This window comes from Primulina tabacum, chromosome 18, assembly GCF_025594145.1.
Source record: "Primulina tabacum isolate GXHZ01 chromosome 18, ASM2559414v2, whole genome shotgun sequence".
Classification (NCBI taxonomy): Eukaryota; Viridiplantae; Streptophyta; class Magnoliopsida; order Lamiales; family Gesneriaceae; genus Primulina; species Primulina tabacum.
Genome location: NC_134567.1, coordinates 4,345,683 through 4,367,367, shown reverse-complemented (window position 1 = coordinate 4,367,367; position 21,685 = coordinate 4,345,683). Strand labels below are relative to the sequence as shown.

General features: G+C 34.4%; 1 protein-coding gene across 1 annotated transcript; it reads right to left on the bottom strand.

The window, feature by feature from the left end:
* Positions 1-18,559: 18,559 nt before the first annotated feature.
* LOC142533911 (strychnine-11-hydroxylase-like) lies at positions 18,560-20,587 on the bottom strand. The gene is made up of 2 exons (XM_075640845.1): positions 19,629-20,587; positions 18,560-19,337 (listed from the first exon to the last, which is right to left on the bottom strand). Exons 1-2 carry the CDS (start codon positions 20,532-20,534, stop codon positions 18,720-18,722), a joined length of 1,524 nt encoding a protein of 507 aa, XP_075496960.1. The 5' UTR covers positions 20,535-20,587; the 3' UTR covers positions 18,560-18,719.
* Between the last annotated feature and the right edge of the window lie 1,098 nt (positions 20,588-21,685).

The following is a 21,685-nucleotide window of genomic DNA, read 5'->3' as shown; positions in this document are numbered from 1 at the left end:
AATATCCAGATCTAAGTACAAGTCTTGTACAAAAGTAAATCATAACAACTACTTTTCATTCACTACATGTCCGGTAATGAAACAGATCTACTTCTGGGTCCGAATCTCCACGATAAACTAGTCCTCTCTCGTCCTCGTCTTGACCCTGATCCTGTCCCACCTGTTGTCATGCACACATACAAACAAGACAACAGCCGGATAACTCCGGTGAGAAATACATTCCCAGTATAAATCATGTATACATGCGATCATATAAACAGGTATAAAAGCATGAAACAAATATCAATAACATGTATCAAATCTGAAAGACATGAATCAATGTAACACTGTAACTCAAACTTTGACTCATACTCTCTGACTCGCCCATTTCCTAATCTAGGGATCCCGATCTGAATAAAAACGTAACAATCTCTCACATACTCTCCCGATCGCGATGACGGTACGCTCTTATTTACGGAATTTGGTCCTATCCATATCGAATCTCGACAACAGGAGTTGCTCTACTCCTAGGCAACATCGATATGACCAAACATCCGGTGTCTTGGCGACTTAGCCGAAGACTTGGCCTCTCCGCCAAATATCTGGCACATCATCCCAAGGACTAGGCACATCCGCCACTGACCCCTCACATAACATATGCTTAACTATAAATCAATAGAATAAGCAGATCAATCTCAAACATTGCAACATATCGAGGCAATGACAATTCAGTATATGATTTTGGGAGACTCAAGTTAAATCAAACTCGAGTTGTGCAATCCCGAATCAACATTGATTTATACCTTTTTCTTCTCGGTCTGACGAAGTCGAAGTCTCGAATTCAAATCTGTCCATATCAATCTGGTAATGACAAAGGTCGAGGAGTATGATATCAATACACCAATCAATTCAATACTGGATATAATCAGAACTTAATCAAATTCTGTTTCAACGGCATAACTGTACAATCTCGAAATACCGGCAATACAATATCAGTATATACAAATCAGCAACTCATCTGATCCAAATCTGAATAATATCAATATATCCAGCAATACAGTATCAATCAGATATCAATCTCAACATCTCATAATCGATAACAATACAATTCTGATATCAAATCGGTCTAATCACAATCAAATCAACTCTGAAAATTCATAACAATTTCATACGGTATCCGTTCTTCGATCCGGTTTCGATTATACGATGTCTAATAACGCAAGAACATCATATATGAATCATATCTGATTTCTTCAACATCATATTTTCAAAACATAACAAAACGTAGTAAAACTTACGTCCAGTTGAAGTTCTCATCGATAGAAACACGGTACTGAAGTCGGATTGAAAATCTAACATGCGGATCTTGCGTAAATCACTATCTAAGAGATATAGAGGCGTAAGGATTTCTGAAGCTTTTCTCGTTCCTTTTCCTTTTCATCTGAAGGAAGGAAACTTGATATATATATCCTAAGTTGCATGCTGAAGAAACATGTCATATTTTCACCCATTTCAGTCGGCTCTTGGGCGGTCGAAAAGTACCGCTCGGGCGCGGAACTTGCTATCCGGATGCTTAGCTTATTATCCATTGGCGCTCGGGCGGTCGAGAATTACCGCTCGGGCGCGGAATGTTCTGCCCGATTACTCGAGACACTGGCGCTAGGGCGGTCAAAAACTACCGCTCGGGCGCCAGACGTTCTGTCCATGAACTATCCTTATTGCACATTGGCGCTCGGGCGGTCATTTTCTACCGCTCGGCGCTAATAATTCTATCCAAAAATTGCATAATTCATATGCTTTGCCCAATCTGATCTCGGAATGATCCGTCTATAATCACATCAATTCAAAATCAATAATCTCAGATTAACAGAATCAAAATCTCGGGCATTACAATAATCATCAAAACATATACTATGACTAGATCTAAAAACAAAAGAATATACATGCCTTTGCTTTGAAACGCTCGAAGGTAACGAATACCGACGCGGTGGACTGCGGGAAATGATCTAGGGACGCTTGCTACACGAATTTTGATCGAAAAACCGGCATAAATTTTCAAAAATTTTGCAATGGGGAGAGTGGCTGCTGCTGAAGAATAGAACCCTAGTTTTTCCTCTCAAAATATCGTGTAAGTGTGGGTGTGTTGTGTGTGTAACGTGTGTGAGTTTAGATTAGGTGAAAATTGCCTAATTAATTAATTAATTTAATAATTAGGGGCTAAAAGTGCTTAATTAAATAATTAGTAATAAAAATAATACTACTCTAATTATTCAATACTACTGAAAGCTTAAATAAAATAATTGAGTACCAAGTTTCAATATTAAAATCTCCAAATTTTCATATTGGTATTTGAAAAACTCAAAATCTCAAAATCACCTAATATATTAACTTAGACTTTAAAATACTTAAAATTCTAAAAAAATCAATCACAATACTAATTTTCTTGACTTTAGAAAAAATATCACATTTTCAATAATCGCCTAAATCATCACTGGTCTCTTTTCTCGATCCTGCATCGAATATTCGTCTGAAACATAAAACTCAAGAAAGCATTTTAACGTGACATATAATAATTTAAAATAATACAAATCATTAATCGTGCATTGCTAAAATCATTGTTAAAATTAGATAAATAATTTAACAATTTAAATAAATACAGAAGTTTTACGTGTACTGATTTTGGGCTCTACAAAAAAAATTATTATATGTTAATGATAAAAAGAAAAATGTTTAAGTTTATATATATTCATGAAATGTTATGTAAAAATATTTTCACTGTTGCATGTGATTGTATACGTACTACTTGCTATTATGGTGATGGTTTGCTGAGTCAATAGACTCACTAGGTATGATCGATCCAGGTGAGCATGATATTGATGTTGAGGGACTTGATGGTTGATCAAACTGGACTGGAAGTGCACATAACCCGAAGACCAGCGCTAGTTGTAACGCCCCGGAAAATTTAAAGGTCTACGCGAATAACATGCATGCAATTATTAAATTCTCCTGTATTTTTATTAAATGTTTTAATTGCATAAATTAATTATGTTGTGCATATTGACATGTTTAAATATACTTTTCTACATGGTTGCATTAAAATGTATTTTTAAAAGGTTATTCGAGTTGCGATCGAAGAACGGAGACCGAGGGATGAAAATGTAAAATGATTTTATTAAATAATTGTTTTTAATTATTTAAAATATGGGTGATGCTTTTTATTACTTTTGTAAATAAGGGGTTTGGAGGTGATTTTATACGTCGGGACGTAAATTTTATCGGTGTTTGTTTTTCAACAAAAATACGAACTTTTTGGCAACCCGGCTAAAAAATTCGCAGAGTTATTTAAACAAAACTATTTTTATATTTTTAATTAAAGTCTAATTAAGCACTAATGGGCCTATTTATCTACCTAATGGGCCTAAAGCCTTGCTTAGAGAATTAATTATTATTTAAATAAGATAATCATCCCCAACCCTACACTTTGCTACACGCCTCAAACCTTATATTTTTCTCTCCCAAAACTCCTCAAAGTGCACGGCTCACACACATCACAATTTAAAGAAGGAAATCGAGACTTGCAAGGTAGAGTTCAAGCCAAGGTTTTTACCCCGTTCTTCGCCGTCGTCAACGAATAATCGTGCGTTAAATACGCAAAGGCACGCCATAATTCTTTCCTTCAAACATCTATCACACCATAATATTTATTTGAACATGTTTTGAAATAAAACAAGGCACACAACTTGAAGATTTTCGTACATGCATATTAGATGATTTTTAGCACTTGTGTTTTGATTTAAAAACATGATTATTGTGTCATTAAAGGGGCTGGACCAAAGCTTGGCTAGGGTCCGTGAAGGGTCAAGGGAAGAGTCCTACCCACGCTAGGACTCGAGACCATGGGCTAGGGAGGAGTCCTAGCAAGCTAGGACTCCTCCCGAGAGAGTGAGCAAAGGGTAGCGCAGGTTGCAGCAATTTGTGCAGGGGCTGTGGCTCGGCCAGGGGCTTTGGGGCTTGGCTAGGTTAGGTCCTTAGGGTCCTAAGAAGGGGCACAAGGGGCTGGTTCAAGGTCTGGTGTGGTTGGCTAGGTCCTAGCAAAAGAAACGTAGGGTCCATGTCTATGTGGGTTCTCGGCTGCTTCTGGTGGCTTGTGTTGTGGCTTCGGTTTTCAACTGGGGCTCGAGTCCTATGGGTTCTAAGGGTCCAGTAGGGTGCCTAGATGGTCTGGTCATGAGTTGGTGAAGGGTGGCTTGATGGGGTTCGAGCCAAGCACAGAAAACGTGAGGGAGAAGCTTTTTGGCAGCAAGTTAGGCGTGAGTTGCTGTCAAGGTTCAGGGGCTTCGCTGCTTGGGTTCAGGGGCTGGGCTGGTCTGGGCAGGGGCTGGGCGTGATCCAGGGAAGGTTAGGGTTGTGTGGGCTCGGTGGTGGCTCGGCTGGGAGGGTCCTAGTTGGGTTAGGAGTCCTAGACATACAAGGAAGCACACACACAACGCATGCATGTTTTTGGGTCAAGTTTCAGAAGTGTTTTGGGGAGGCCAAGGCTGGTTTTTCGGGCTGGTCTTGCACAGTAGGGTCCCTAGATGGGTTGGCGAGGTTTTGGCTCAAGGTGGCTCGGGCGTGGCTCGAGTAAATTAGGAGATGGCTCGGTGTGTTCGTTAGTGTGTCAAAAACGAAAATAATAAATCTAAAATTGAATCCATGGGTCCACGGCTGTGACTCATGACTTGGAAGGGTAGAATAAATCTTAAAAATGGTATGTTTAAAATTTGGGGTCAGAATAACGAGTTTTGGATTTATTCGAGATTTAATCGCCGCACGGAACGTTAATTAACGAATTAATTGAAACGCCTAGATTTAAGCTTTATAAAATTATGAAAAATTAGTTTTAAGCTTAAATAATTATTATGAGTCTAATATTTTAATTTGGGAATTTTATATTAAGGTTTGGTTTAATTCGGGATTAAAACGCATTAATACGTCACATTTAAAGATTAATTTAAAAGTCATCGAATTAAGCTAAATAAAAATAGGAGAAAATTCATGTAGGCTTAAATAATTATTTGGGACATGTTAGAGTCAATGAAATTAAGAAAAAGTCAAAAACGGGAAATTATACGTCCAGGGGTAAAACGGTCATTTTACACTTAGAAATTAATAAACGTCATGGCAGTGTCCCAAATGTTGTTTTATATGCTAATATGATTATGTTAAATGTTTATGGATGTTTTTATGATTTAATATGCTAAAATGTCTATTTTAAATGTTTATGAATTTTTAATATGCTAAAACGTTTATTTTATATGTTTATGGATTTTTATGTCAAAATGTTTATTTTAAATGTTTACGATTTAATAGGTTAAAATTTTTATTTTAAACGTTTATGGATTTTTATGATTTAAAATGTTAAAATGTTTATTTTAAATGTTTATGGAGTTTATATGTTAAAGTATGATTTTTAAATGATTATGGATTTTTATGATTTAATATGGAAATTAAAAGGACATGTTGCATGCTTGGTTTAAAATGAAAAAAGTTATATGCATGATTTTTATTAAGTGATGATAACATGTTGAAGGAGGTGAGGGAATTGTGACTAACACGATGATATGTTGGAGATATCGTGAGGGTTATGGTCCCAGTGGGAGCCCGACGATCGTATTTTCTTGGATACGGATATGTATATGCATATGATGATATGTTAATACGTGAGGTCAGGGCCCAGTTGACCGGTGAGAGTGTTGCTGGTGACCCCCGCCGCCCAGTACTGTGGTTACATGTAGACAGATCCATCGCATAACACGTATATGAAAGTCACAATCAACGATCTGAATTCAACAAACACGAACATGAATATGAATATGAATATGAATATGATGATATGAATACGTTGATATGAATATGGATACGAATATGAATATGTTTATGTTTATATGAAAATGTGTGTGAAAATGTTTATGCATAAGATTATGGAAACGTTTTTATGAAAATATTTTTATGCATCATGAAAATGTTTACGAAAATGTTATGTTTTAAGTTTATGCATCTTCATGAAAATGATATTTTAAGTACAAGTATTTTTCATTGTTATATGTTAACTGTATTACGTATTACTTGTTATCAAGGATATGACGTGTTGAGTCTTTAGACTCACTAGGTGTGATTGATACAGGTAATTATGATAATGGAGGTCTTGATGGTCGATCTGACTGGACTGGAGATGCACATAACCCGAGGACCTACGCTAGTTTTCCGCACTAGTTATGATTTTTGATTTTGAGTTATGTTAAAGATGTTTTTACGACGTTTTATTTATGAGTGATTTTTGAGAGGTTATAGTATGAGCTATACTTTTCAAATATTAGTTGGTTAATTTATTTTAAAATGATGTCAAAAATATTTTATGGTTCGGCCGATGGTAAGTGAGGTTTTAAAAAAAAATTCTAGCATGTTTTAAGAAAACGAATAGCAGACGTTTCACTAGTTTTCCGCACTTATGATTTAAAGTTTATGTTAAAGATTTTTACGACTTTTTTTATGCTTTTTGAGTGATTTTGAGAGGTTGTTAGAGTTAGCTTTATTTGAAAATATTGCTAAGTTTAGGATTGGTAAAACGTTTGACGATTTTGAATTCTTTCTTTTGAATTTTCAAATAAGAGTTGGTTATTTTATTTTAGAAAGGGTGCTAAGTTATTTCAAAACTATGTTTATATATATATATATATACATATATATATGTTTAATTTGATTGGAAGACACCATAAGGTAATTACCAACATTATGTTATATATTTGTGTTATGTTTTTCCATTTCATTATGTTGTTCAATTGTTTTTTGGCTGAAAAAGTACGAATTATTAGAAAATATTGCTTCGGTAATCCCTAAATTAATCAAATTACGTAACCAGCTACGTCTACTTCATGCTATTTTATTTTCTAAAAATATTGGTGCAATGATGCGAAATAATATGCGATATTCCCCGACACATATCGGTATCATGTGGAATATCAGCTAGAAAATCTTTTATTTTAATTATTTGGTAAATATATATATATATATAGCTAATGAAACGCAGAGATTCGTAAATGAAAGATATTGCGTTTGAATTTCTTGGATATTATGATTTCGATTGTCGATGTCGACGTCGACGATTTTAATATAATATAACAACATCCTTGACCTAACAAGTAAGGAAATATGTAAAAATACTGCTGTACATTGACTTTCTGGAGCATTCATTTGCAAATAAAAGTAAACAATTTCAAAAAAAAAAATTGGCATTTTCTTTGAATTTTTGTACCGTGTCGTATTTAACAATATTATCACCTATGTTTAAATAATTTGCAAATAAAAAATCTATAATATGTTTAAATAATTTTCAACTAAAAAATATATAATATTTTTACTCAAGGGAAATACTATTTTAATTCATTTTTTTAATGTTGATCATCTTTAATAATATTAAAAGTTACTTCATCATCTATTTTGTTCACATTAATGAAAGTTCGAATAACTTTTTTATTATCATTTCAAATATAGATAGATCAAGTTCTTCAACATTATTGTAGGTTTTATTTTCTGATGCTTTTTGATCTACTGGCTATATCTTAAAAAAAAAATTCTATCTGTTATAATTAGAAATTATATAATTTGAAAATTCGGAAATCATTTGAAAATTTATATGTAGATATGTATAATTCAATTGTATGATTTTAGCATTCATTATATATAAAACAAAAATATCTAAATGATTGGAAAGTTACAAATTCGTGAATCATGATTTGAAAAAAAAAATTGAAGTTTTGTCTTTCTAAAGACAATTATTGACCGTCTAATTACATACATGTTGGCAATCGGTTTTCTATCGTCCAAAACGTAGATGAAGTTATAAAATTTTTGTTTGACATTAAAAAAATATCTTTGGATACTCGCATGGTTTAAACAAATTAAACATTCATAGGTTGTTAATAATTATAACTTTAGTGAATTAATCATTTGGTACCAACTATTCCTGGGTTAGCGGAAATAGCTCTTGTAGTATTCTCTACGAATGTTCTTCTTGAAAACTTTAATCTCCAATTGAGTACACGACCAGAGCGTTTGTTCATCTTTTAAATTGCACTAGTAAATTTTAGAAGAACTTTATCGTTTGAGATCAAAATTAAGAGGCGCCTCAAACCCTATATTTCTTATTGGTTTGGCCGAAATTATGAGAGCATGAAGGGAGAGGTTTTCGAAATTATGGAGTAGTGAAGGCTAGGATTAGTGGCCTCCTTACTATATCTTGAACCCTTAAACTAATTTCCTTACTAATTAATTTTGACTAGCCAACTAGTTTAATTAATTAATATATTAAAGTTCATTAAGAACTTTAATAAATGAGCATGTTGGACTTATATTCCTACAAGCCCATTATGCATTCTACGGTTACATTTAATTAATCTTTAATAAACTCAACCTTTGAGTTTAATATTTTAAACTCTCAATTTTTATAAATTCAACTTCTTGAATTTACTATCTCATAATTTATATAAATTCAACTTCTTGAATTTATTCTCTCAAAGGGAACGGAAGATCATGTGCTTGTGTAACCCTCAATGGTTCACAGATATAGCTAGCCATGGGTTCACGACTCTTTGTGATTTAGGACACTTACTTTATTCGGGCTTACCTTATTTGCCCCATTCTATACAACAACATTTGATCATGAGAATGTCAGAAATCTTTTTCTGATTAAACTCATTGAATCATGGTAAGAGTGCCCTAGTAGAATCGCCACATGATTCCCTAGGTATCACTGATAGTGCCTGTAAGAACCAATCGGTTGTGATTAATGTACGGTACGGTCCCTTAATCTCATATATCCCGATCAAAACTGCAATCATTGTTTCATCGAGGGTTGCATATTAGGTCCGATAGCGATATGATACATTCATGAAATACTCATAGTGTCATCGCATTAACAACTAGAGAACCCTTGTGTAACGCCCCGAAAATTTAAAGGTCCACGCGAACCACACGCATGCAATTATTAAATTCTCTTGTATTTTAATTAAATGTTTGAATTGCATAAAATTAATTATGTTGTGCATATTTGCATGTTTCAAATATAATTTTCTACATTGTTGCATAAAAATATATTTTTAAAAGGTTATTCGAGTTGCGATCGAGGAACGGAGACCGAAGGCTGAAAAATAGAAAATATTTTTATTGTTTTTAATTATTTAAATTAAGGGTGATGCTTTTTCTTATTTTTGAAAATATGGGGTTTCAAGGTGAATTTATACGCCGGGACGTAAAATTTGATCGGTGTTGGTTTTTCAACAAAAATACGAACTTTTTGGCAACCCGACTATTAAATTCACAAACTTATATTACCAAAACTATTTTTATATTTTTATTAAAACTTAATTAAGCTCTAATAGGCCTAATTAACCTCTTTAATGGGCTTAAGCTTGCTTAAGTGATTAATTAACTATATTTAAAACTAAAAACCTACCCTAAACCTCATAAAATCCCACGCCCCTCACCCCTCTTCAATTAGGACTCTTTCAATCAATTATCACACGGCACACACACAATTTTAGAGGAGAAAATTAGAAACAAGCCTTCAAGGAAAAATAAAATCCAAGGTCGATCGTGTCGCCGTTCTTCGTAATCGTCGACGTAAATTCGTGCGTAAATTACGCAAAGGCACGCCTTAATCTCCTTTTCTCATCCGTTACATCATAGTATTCTTTTATGCATGAAAAACATGAAAAACAAGTGTCACTTTTATGTATTTTCGTTTTTGATCATAATATGAATTGTTAAGCAGAGTTTTTGATTCCTAAATCATGTGTGGGTATTGTTTAAGGGCTGCCATGACATAGGTATGATTGAGGGAGGGTTTTGCATGTTCTAGACACACCCACACGCACACCTAACATCACAAAACTCGGCTGGTGCATGAACCAACTATCGTACTACTGCTGTCAAGAGGGGAGGGATTCGGGTTCTTCAAGTTGCACGGTCTGGGACTTGGTTGAAAACCCGAGGGCAGGGGCTCGGCCCAGGGCTCGGGGGATGGGTTAGGGCAAGTCCTCAGGGTCCTAGGTGAGTGCTGGAGATGCTGGTTAGAGAGTCAAGCCATGGGTTAGGGTCTAGACACCAAAAACGTAGGAGTCATGCACATTAAACTCTCGGCTAGAACATGGTGGGGCTTGGGGCAGCTTGTTTTCGAGTTTTGGGGTGAAGTCTTGGTGAACTTAGAGTCCAGTAGGGTACTTTGGCATGTTGGGCAAGTTTTGGTTCGACATGGCTCGGGAGTAACTCGTGAAAATTAAGAGATGGCTAGGGGTCAAAGTTTAGGTGTCAATTAGGGTTTTAAAAAGAAGAAAAGTTGGAAAACGGCTTACGGGGGTCGAGTCGTGGTCCACAAGGGCAAAAATAATATAAAAAGACTAAATTTAGAATTTAGGAACTTTATATTAAAGTTTGGTATTTTTCGGGATTAAACACCGTTAAAACAATTAATTAAAGATAATTGAAAAAGTCTAACATTTAAGCCAAATAAAATTATGGAAAAATTCATGTAAGCTTAAATAATTATTTGGGACATTTTAGAGTCATGAAATCAAGAAAAAAGTCGAAAACGTAAAATGTCGAGTCCAGGGGTAAAACGGTCTTTTTACACCGGGAAATTAGTAAAGGTCATGGCAGTGCCCTAAATGCTGTTTTTATGATATTATGATTATTTTTAAATATTTATGAAATGTTCATGACTAATTATGATTTTTAAATGTCTAAGGAATTTTTATGATTTAAGGAAGACATTTAAAAGACATGTTGCATGCTTGGTTTCAAAAACAAAATGTTATGTTATGCATGATTTTTATAAAGTAGTGAGAATATAAATGTTGAAGGAAGTGAAGTGATTGTGACTAATTCGTTAATGATGGCGATGTCGTGAGGGTGATGGTCCAGTGAGAGCCCGACGATCGTGTTTCCATTATTACGAATATGAGGTTATGAGGTTTGAAGTAAGAATGGGAATATCGTGAGGGGAAAAGGCCCTAGAGGGAGCCCATTTATGGGAGAAGGCCCTAGAGGGAGCCCCGACGATCGTATTTCTATTCGATCATGATAGGCCAGGGCCCAGTTGACCGGTGAGAGCGTTGCTGGTGTCCCCCGCCGCCCAGTACTGAGGTTTCACGTAGATGGATCCATCGTCATGTCATGTCATGTTGAGGAAAGTCACAATTAACGATCTGAATTCAACAAAGGAAAAGGAAAAGGAAAATGTTTATGATCATGATAAAGGTTTTATGTCATGTTGAGGAAAAAAGAAAAAGATTAAGGTTTATTTATGCATGTCATGAAAATGTTTATGTTTAAAGTTGATGCATCATTATGAAGATATTTTTATTTAAAGTTTATGCATCATGAAAAAGTATTTTACGAAAATGTTCATGTTTGAAGTTTATGCATCTTCATGAAAACGATATTTTAAGTACAAGTATTTTTCACCGTTATGTGTTGACTGTATTACGTATTACTCGTTATAAAGGTTATGGTGTGTTGAGTCTTTAGACTCACTAGGTGTGATGGATGCAGGTTATCATGATAATGCTAATGGAGGTTTTGATGGTTGATCCGACTGGACTGAAGTTGCACATGACCCGAGGACCGACGCTAGTTTCCGCATATATGTTATGATTTATGTTAAAAGATTTTATGACTTTTATCATGAGTATGAGTGGTTTTTGAGAGGTTATAGTATGGGCTATACTTTTCAAATGTTATTTTTAGATTTAGAAAAATGTTAGTTGGTTGTTTATTTTAAAATGATGTCAAAAGTATTTTATGAAATTTTATGGTTCAGCCGATGCTATGCGAGGTTTAAAAAAAAAAATTTCTAGTACTTTTAAAGCAATAAAAAAGGCAGGACGTTTCAGTTGGTATCAGAGCAATGGTTCTGTAAAGGGTTGTGCCACCATCAGCGCCAGGAAGATCAGTCGTCAAGCCTCAATTTGTAAGTTTACGTGCTTTAGATAATTTTATGATATTACCTGCATAAGTACATGACTTATATGTTTATGTCTAATGTTTAATAGTTTTATGATAATATATATTTTATATGCTTTGGAATTTTATACATGATACGATATAAAATAAGAAAATTATTTGATTTCAACGCATGTTGGTTTGTGGCGGAATTGGACTATGTGATTTTCGGATTTTAGTATTGACGTTTTACTTTTTAAGCTATAAGTTAATCGTGAATTTTATGAATGCTTTGGGACATGTAGATTTTCTAAGAAAATATTATTCATGATTACTAGACGAATTAATTTTTGGTAATTAGACGTAAGGAACAATGATTTGAGGATTTACAACGACTTTGGGAATAAGAGAATGTATAAATTGGGATTTTAAGTTTTGATGAAATGTAATATTGGTTATAGGAATTGATTTTTGAGTAAATAAGTTTAAATTTATCGAAGTTATGTTATGGGAAACTCGTAGAAGGAAATTTAGAATGATAAAAACTTATGGGTTAATCTTAGGATTTTCGAAATTAAGGACCAATTAGGATGATTTTTGAGGAAATTAAGAATTTATTTCGCAAATATTAAGGAATTTGAGGACTAGTTTAGCAATAAGTGCGAATTGAATGGGTTAAATAGTAAGAATTTTGAGGATTTAGACTTTTTAAGAATACATAGAACCTTGGGATATCATGGGTATAGTATTATAAGGAATGTTAATCAAGGGTTTTTTAAGAATGAATCGATATTAGGCTTGAAAATCTAAGCGTTAGCGGATGCGTTTGGGATTTTAAGATTGAAATTTGATAAGTTGATGAAAATTTTGGGTATAAAATAAGGAAAATAATATACGATAAGTTCGGTTATTAATATTTTAATGTTGGGGATCGTAAGAAAAATTTAAATTCGAGGTTATAATAGTAATAACACTAAGTATTTGGGTCTTTTTAAGTTGCGATTTGAAAATAAGGATTTAAGAAGGAAAATTTAATTGTGATAAAGAGACGTAAGGACATTCTAGAGTTTAAGTTTTATCAGAGTAAGCGCAGCGGAAGCGTGGATTTTTTGGATACTAGAACTAAGTCTAAACTTTGGGTTATTAAGGATAAGCGAATTTCGAGGACAAAATTCAATTTAAGGGGGGAAGATTGTAACGCCCCGAAAATTTAAAGGTCCACGCGAACCACACGCATGCAATTATTAAATTCTCTTGTATTTTAATTAAATGTTTTAATTGCATAAAATTAATTATGTTGTGCATATTTGCATGTTTCAAATATAATTTTCTACATTGTTGCATAAAAATATATTTTTAAAAGGTTATTCGAGTTGCGATCGAGGAATGGAGACCGAAGGCTGAAAAATAGAAAATATTTTTATTGTTTTTAGTTATTTAAATTAAGGGTGATGCTTTTTCTTATTTTTGAAAATATGGGGTTTCAAGGTGAATTTATACGCCGGGACGTAAAATTTTATCGGTGTTGGTTTTTCAACAAAAATATGAACTTTTTGACAACCCGACTATTAAATTCACAAACTTATATTACCAAAACTATTTTTATATTTTTATTAAAACTTAATTAAGCTCTAATGGGCCTAATTAACCTCTTTAATGGGCTTAAGCTTGCTTAAGTGATTAATTAACTATATTTAAAACTAAAACCTACCCTAAACCTCATAAAATCCCACGCCCCTCACCCCTCTTCAATTAGGACTCTTTCAATCAATTATCACACGGCACACACACAATTTTAGAGGAGAAAATTAGAAACAAGCCTTCAAGGAAAAATAAAATCCAAGGTCGATCGTGTCGCCGTTCTTCGTAATCGTCGACGTAAATTCGTGCGTAAATTACGCAAAGGCACGCCTTAATCTCCTTTTCTCATCCGTTACATCATAGTATTCTTTTATGCATGAAAAACATGAATAACAAGTGTCACTTTTATGTATTTTCGTTTTTGATCATAATATGAATTGTTAAGCAAAGTTTTTGATTCCTAAATCATTTGTGGATATTGTTTAAGGGCTGCCATGACATAGGTATGATTGAGGGAGGGTTTTGCATGTTCTAGACACACCCACACGCACACCTAACATCACAGAACTCGGCTGGTGCATGAACCAACTATCGTACTACTGCTGTCAAGAGGGGAGGGATTCGGGTTCTTCAAGTTGCAAGGTCTGGGACTTGGTTGGCTTGTCCAGGGGCTAGCCAAGGGTACGGGTGAGTCAGGAGGAGAGTCCTAGCCATGCTAGGACTCGGTCTGGAAGGGGCAGGGAGGAGTCCTTGCGCGCAAGGACTCCCACCCGAGAAGCTGCACAAATTCTTTGCAGACTTCGTGCGATCGGTAGAGGGTAGGGGCTCGGTCCAGGGCTCGGGGGATGGGTTAGGGCAAGTCCTCAGGGTCCTAGGTGAGTGCTGGAGAGGCTGGTTAGAGAGTCAAGCCATGGGTTAGGGTCTAGACACCAAAAACGTAGGAGTCATGCACATTAAACTCTCGGCCAGAACATGGTGGGGCTTGGGGTAGCTTGGTTTTGGGGTGAAGTCTTGGTGAACTTAGAGTCCAGTAGGGTACTTTGGCATGATGGGCAAGTTTTGGTTCGACATGGCTCGGGAGTAACTCGTGAAAATTAAGAGATGGCTAGGGGTCGAAGTTTAGGTGTCAATTAGGGTTTTAAAAAGAAGAAAAGTTGGAAAACGGCTTACGGGGGTCGAGTCGTGGTCCATAAGGGCTAAAATAATGTAAAAAGACTAAATTTAGAATTTAGGAATTTTATATTAAAGTTTGGTATTTTTCGGGATTAAACAACGTTAAAACAATTAATTAAAGATAATTGACAAAGTCTATAATTTAAGCCAAATAAAATTATGGAAAAATTCATGTAAGCTTAAATAATTATTTGGGACATTTTAGAGTCATGAAATCAAGAAAAAAGTCGAAAACGTAAAATGTCGAGTCCAGGGGTAAAACGGTCTTTTTACACCGGAAAATTAGTAAAGGTCATGACAGTGCCCTAAATGCTGTTTATGATATTATGATTATTTTTAAATGTTTATGAAATGTTCATGACTAATTATGATTTTTAAATGTCTAAGGGATTTTTATGATTTAAGGAAGACATTTAAAAGACATGTTGCATGCTTGGTTTCAAAAACAAAATGTTATGTTATGCATGATTTTTATAAAGTAGTGAGAATATAAATGTTGAAGGAAGTGAAGTGATTGTGACTAATTCGTTAATGATGGCGATGTCGTGAGGGTGATGGTCCCAATGAGAGCCCGACGATCGTGTTTCCATTATTACGAATATGAGGTTATGAGGTTTGAGGTAAGAATGGGAATATCGTGAGGGGAAGAAGGTCCCAGAGGGAGTCCATTTATGGGAGAAGGCCCTAGAGGGAGCCCCGACGATCGTATTTCTATTCGATCATGATAGGCCAGGGCCCAGTTGACCGGTGAGAGCGTTGCTGGTGTCCCCCGCCGCCCAGTACTGAGGTTTCACGTAGATGGATCCATCGTCATGTCATGTCATGTTGAGGAAAGTCACAATTAACGATCTGAATTCAACAAAGGAAAAGGAAAAGGAAAATGTTTATGATCATGATAAAGGTTTTATGTCATGTTGAGGAAAAAGGAAAAAGATTAAGGTTTATTTATGCATGTCATGAAAATGTTTATGTTTAAAGTTGATGCATCATTATGAAGATATTTTTATTTAAAATTTATGCATCATGAAAAAGTATTTTACGAAAATGTTCATGTTTGAAGTTTATGCATCTTCATGAAAACAATATTTTAAGTACAAGTATTTTTCACCGTTATGTGTTGACTGTATTACGTATTACTCGTTATAAAGGTTATGGTGTGTTGAGTCTTTAGACTCACTAGGTGTGATGGATGCAGGTTATCATGATAATGCTAATGGAGGTCTTGATGGTTGATCCGACAGGACTGAAGGTGCACATGACCCGAGGACCGACGCTAGTTTCCGCATATATGTTATGATTTATGTTAAAAGATTTTATGACTTTTATCATGAGTATGAGTGGTTTTTGAGAGGTTATAATATGGGCTATACTTTTCAAATGTTATTTTTAGATTTAGAAAAATGTTAGTTCGTTTTTTATTTTAAAATGATGTCAAAAGTATTTTATGAAATTTTATGGTTCGGCCAATGCTATGTGAGGTTTAAAAAAAAAAAATTCTAGTACTTTTAAAGCAATAAAAAGGGCAGGACGTTTCACCTTGTCCTTATTGTACATTTTACACTCTGGCCAGAGATTTCATGCACTGCTACTTCGTAAGGTCACATAGGATATCCACACCTATAGGTGATCGGTGAATTTTCGACTACAATTCACTGGCTCTGCACTCAACCTCGCCACCTTGTGACCCTCGCGGAGTCGGTAAATGAGTCAAAGCACAATCCTAATATGTAGAGCCTCAGTGTTGTCCTAGGTCGTAAGGACTAATGATGTGAAACCACAACCACAGACTTTTCCTCTCGATGAATGATAACCACTTGGAAAGTACGAGTGAGGTTTGTTCGCCACAATCATCATATGATTATCAATCTCCATGATTGGATATCTCTATGCCCTTGCCATGAAACACGGTACACAACATCACAAATGAGAGTCTCAAGTTGAAGAGGCATTTATCTTTATTTTTAGACGGCTGAATCGACTATGAACGAATTTAGAATATATGTGTTAATAAATGAGTTGCAAGATCGAATTACGATTCATTTGTATTAAAGTATAATCAAGGTCTTTATCTATGTTGATTGCATGAATATACAGATAAAGTGAAATGAAACCATGAATTTAAATTATATTAAAATAAAAACTTTTAATTACAAACGAGTCAATAAATTTATTACTCACACTACAACAAAAATGACTTTTCGCAGCGCGCAAATTCTCTTTCTGCGCGCACATTGCACGCTGCGAAGTTGCAAGCTGTTGAAAGTTCAAGATTATCCGCAGCGTGCATGTGCACGCTGTTAATACTATTATCAACGGCGTGCATATGTACACCGTTAATACAACTATCCACAGCGTGCAATATACGCGGTTAATATTAAAAAAAATCTAAATATTAGCGACAGTTTTTTACCAAAGTACAGACAGTTTAGAATCCGTCGCTAAATTAACGACAGTATTTAAATTTAGCGACGATTATAAAACCGTCGCTACATTTCGCGACAGTTTAAAAACCGTCGCTAAAGTTTGCGTAAAAATAAAAAAAATTTACTTTTATAATTTAATAAATTTTTAAAAAAACTACAATACAATTATGATAAATTGACTGGTGATCTTAACTAACACTTAAAAAATTAACCAAAAATTGAAACAAAAAAATGTACCTAAATCGAAATTAAAATCGTGTAAGAGAGAAAAATTTTAAGTGTTGTGAAGAAAAGTGGAACGGAAATCGGATATTTATAGACAATTTGCGACTATTAGCGACGATTTTGCATTAAACCATCGCTATTAGCGGCGGTTTAAATATAATAGTCGGTGATTTACGGCTATTAGCGACAATTTAATAAAAACCGTCGCTAAAAGCGAAGGTGATCACTAATATGTCGTCGTCGTCGATTTTAAATCGGCGACGGTTATGTAGAAACCATCGCAAATTTAAAAATTCGCACCTATTTTCCGCAGCGTGCTTTTAATGCACGCCGTGAATGGATAGGGTATTAACATCGCACATTATTGCACGCTGCAGAAAGTATATAATATTACTTTACGCAGCGTGTTTTTAATACGCGCCATTAATGTATATGTTATTAACGGCGCGCATTAAAAGCACGTTGCGGAAAGTATATAATATTTACAGCACACATAAATACACGCTGCGGGTATTACTTTCCGCAACGTGCTTTTAATGCATGCCGTTATTTCTGCCAAGTGCAACAATATTAGCAGCGCACATATTGATGCACGCCGTTAAAAGCACTATTCGCAGCGTGCTTTTAATGCACGTTGTTGATGATGTGCTGCGGAAAATCATTTTTCTTGTAGTGTCAACTGTTAACTTACATGTCATATACTCTAATAATACAAACAAACAAACAAAAAATTAGCAAACAATGAGGAAAAATACTCATTTATTCGGGCATACTTCATAACAGAATATAGCTATATTGAAATTGAAACACGGAAATATAATAAAAATTTGAAAATTCTGAATACCAAATTTTGATAGCCGAAGTAGAAAGTAATGCTAAAGTTCTTATATACTTGAGAATGTTAGGTTTCAAATTCATCAAACAAAAGTCATTTTGTTAAATATTCCCTACAGTAAAAGAAGAAGTTTGTAGTTACCAAAACCCTCTTTTAAAAATTAATTAGCTATTAAGTCCTCTACCTTTCAAAAATAAGTTGAAAAATCCTCGCGTCGGAAATTGTAGTTACACACCTTGAAATGCAATTAGTCATGATATTTAAATTTTCAATTACCTCAAATGACATAGATACCCTCAAATCCTTGAATATACTTTGTTATTGGGTTTTTCCTTTCCAAAATTTCAACATATGATTTTTGAAATACAATCAAATTCTTGAAATAATATATATAAAAAGCGATTACATAAGACGAAGAACAATAAAAATAAAAATACAAAGAAATAAATAATTTCAAAATCCAAATTTTTTTTACTACAAAATATTATTCATACAAAGCGATTACTGCATAGTATCGCTACTTTTTATAAAGCACGAGCTGGTGAAGCTATTAAGCAAAGTGAGATTTTCTTATGCATTGTGATCCCTAGTGACTCCTCCATATCAATATCCTCTGGTAACATTCCCTCCGGAAGCTCCCAATTGAAGAAAAACAGAAGATTTACAAGTGCAAGCTCCACAAGCGAAAGTGCGAAATTAATTCCCGGACAACCCCTTCTCCCAGAACCAAATGGTAACAATTCAAAATGTTGTCCTCTAAAATCGATATCGCTGTCAAGAAATCTCTCAGGACAAAATTGTTCAGGGTTTTTCCAGTACATTGGATCAGTTCCAATGGCGCTAGCGTTAATCATGACTCTCGTCTTTGCTGGGATTTCATATTTTTGGGCTATGGTGCAGTTTTCTATGGTTTCTCGAGGGACCAATAATGGGGCTGGTGGATGAAGCCTCAACGATTCCTTTACGACTAGTTTTAGGTAGGTGAGTTTTTGGAGATCATTTTCTTCAATTTTGTCTTTTCCTTTGAAGATTGTTCTCACTTCTTGTTGAACTCTTTCTTTAACTTTGGGATTTCTCACAAGTTCTGTCATTGTCCATTCAATTGTTGCTGATGAAGTGTCAGTGCCAGCTGAAAATATTCCCTGTAAACAATCAAATATTTAAATTCAAACCAACCATTTCTCCCATCTTACTCATAGAGTAAGTAATGTAATAATTTGTTAATATATTAGAGTCTAAAGAGCTCTTGTAGACATGACAATTCAATATATATATATATATATATATATATATATACATTAAGATATATTTCGACATCTGTGTTATTGAATTTTGAAGATGATATATTGTAACATTTGTTATGAAATTTTGATTTTTTAAAATATTACGGTAATCTATTAAAAAATTCATATTTCAAGAAGAAAATAACATACCACGAGAACACCCTTGATATGTTTGTCATCTAAGGCGATCCTTTTATTAGGTTCTTTCTGAATTCTGAGCAATACATCAATAATATCTTCATGATCAGTTGTCACCCTTGTAGAGTCACGATGTTCCTCTATTGCCTTGTCCACGAACCAATCTAAATCACGAAAAATCTTGTCTAACTTCCGGTCCACACCATTAAACTTGTTAATCCAAGCCAACCATGGAAAATAATCCGCGACATTGAAACCAGCCTCGAAGAGCTCCACCTCCAGAAGAATTTCTTGAAACCTAGTCATTTTTCCATAACCATTTGCATGGTTATCAGGGCTTGTAGTTCCGAAAGCCACACGGCATACAACATTGTTCAAAAGTGAAAACGACAACTGACTCACATTCACGAGTTTATTCGCATGTTGAGCTATGCTATCAATCATGCGACCCACCTCTTCATCCCTTATTTGAACAAAAGATTGGATTCTTTTGACGGTAAGCAGCTCTAGAACAGCTATTTTCCTTATCTCTCTCCAGTACTCACCATATGGTGCAAAGGCAACCGTGGACAAATTGTAAGTCAGCTTCTTCGCCGCATACAAGGATGGTCTCCCTGAGAAAGCAAGGTCGTGTTCTTTAAATATTTCTCGCGCCATATCCGCAGATGACACGACTAACGTTGGCACGGATCCCAAGCGCAAGAACATGAGATCTCCGTAGATTTTGGACAATTCTTTGAGGGATCGATGGGGTAACTTGCCAAGATGATGAAGATTGCCAATTATTGGGAGTGGTTTAGGGCCAATGGGAAGACGTTCTTTTCCTATATATTTCATTTTCTTCTTCTTCATTAACAACAACGAGAATAAAGATGCTACCAACAAGAAGAAAAGTACGAAGAAAATTTCACCACTCATTTCTCTTTAGAATATGTTGTATGTTTATTTTGTGGTCTGGGTAGAGTTGCTGCATGTATATATATATATAGCTTACAAGGGCAACCTTGGAGTTTCCATCCAATTATCTCATTCAAAATCCATTAAATTGAATTATTTGACCAAAAAATTAACCTTTATTTACTAGTATTTCGATATAACATTTTCAAATTTGAAAATTATTTTAACTTTATTTTCATTTTAATCTACAAGGAAAAATATAAATAAAATGAGGTCATGAATAAGAGCATATTTAACATGGTTATATATCAAATTAGCCACATTTGGGTATTTATTTAAGGGTAAATACTCTTATAAAAGTTAAAATTTCAAATTCAAAATTCTGATTAGCCAAGTATATTAAGAGGTCAATAATTAACCCGTACTCTATTGCTAATTATATGATCAGTGTAATGATTTAATAGATTCCGTATGGGAACTCATATATTGATAAACATATTTTCTCAATAATTTTGAAACAAATTGGATAAAAAAAATTGGAAAAAAAAAACTCAAATTTCAATTTATATGAGTTAAAAGTTCATCTGATTGTATTTTTTTTAAGAAATACACACATTTTTTATATACTGTTTTTAATTAATTATTTAATTGTTATTGCCAAGAAGAATGGAAAATTTGTCGTCATTGGCCGAGTTCAACGAAAAGGAGCAGTGGTGAAGGCCGCGTCACACTTGCCACTTGTCTTGATTTAATATTACAATATGCAATGATTTCATTCCCATTTCCCATTTCCCACTCCCCACTTCCCAACCATGCGTATGTTTTTCTAAAAAAATTAAATGCACCGACCACATCGTTAAAAAATAATGCTTTAATTGCCATTACATTTTTTTTTCGTCACATTTTTACCGTTGCATTTCATTCCTAAAACAATTTTAATTTCTCTATAACTATGTTATTATACATGAACGAGCAACTTACCTGTTCCCATTTTGTAGATGGTGCTCAACGTTTCAAGCGGGAAGTGATAATATGTTTATAAGATTCAAGTAGGGTCAGGTCGTTCCTAACATATTTTAGGCATGAGTCTAACTTTAAAAAGAGCTCTTTGAATAATAACGTACATTCATATTTTTTAAAATTCATAACAACTTTTTTGATATTGAATCACT

Coding starts and splice junctions, on each gene's coding strand:
- LOC142533911 (XM_075640845.1), bottom strand. CDS start 20,534: ATGAGTGGTGAAATTTTCTTCGTACTTTTCTTCTTGTTGGTAGCATCT. Junction 19,338..19,628: donor ATATCAAGGGTGTTCTCGTG/GTATGTTATTTT, acceptor GATTGTTTACAG/GGAATATTTTCAGCTGGCAC.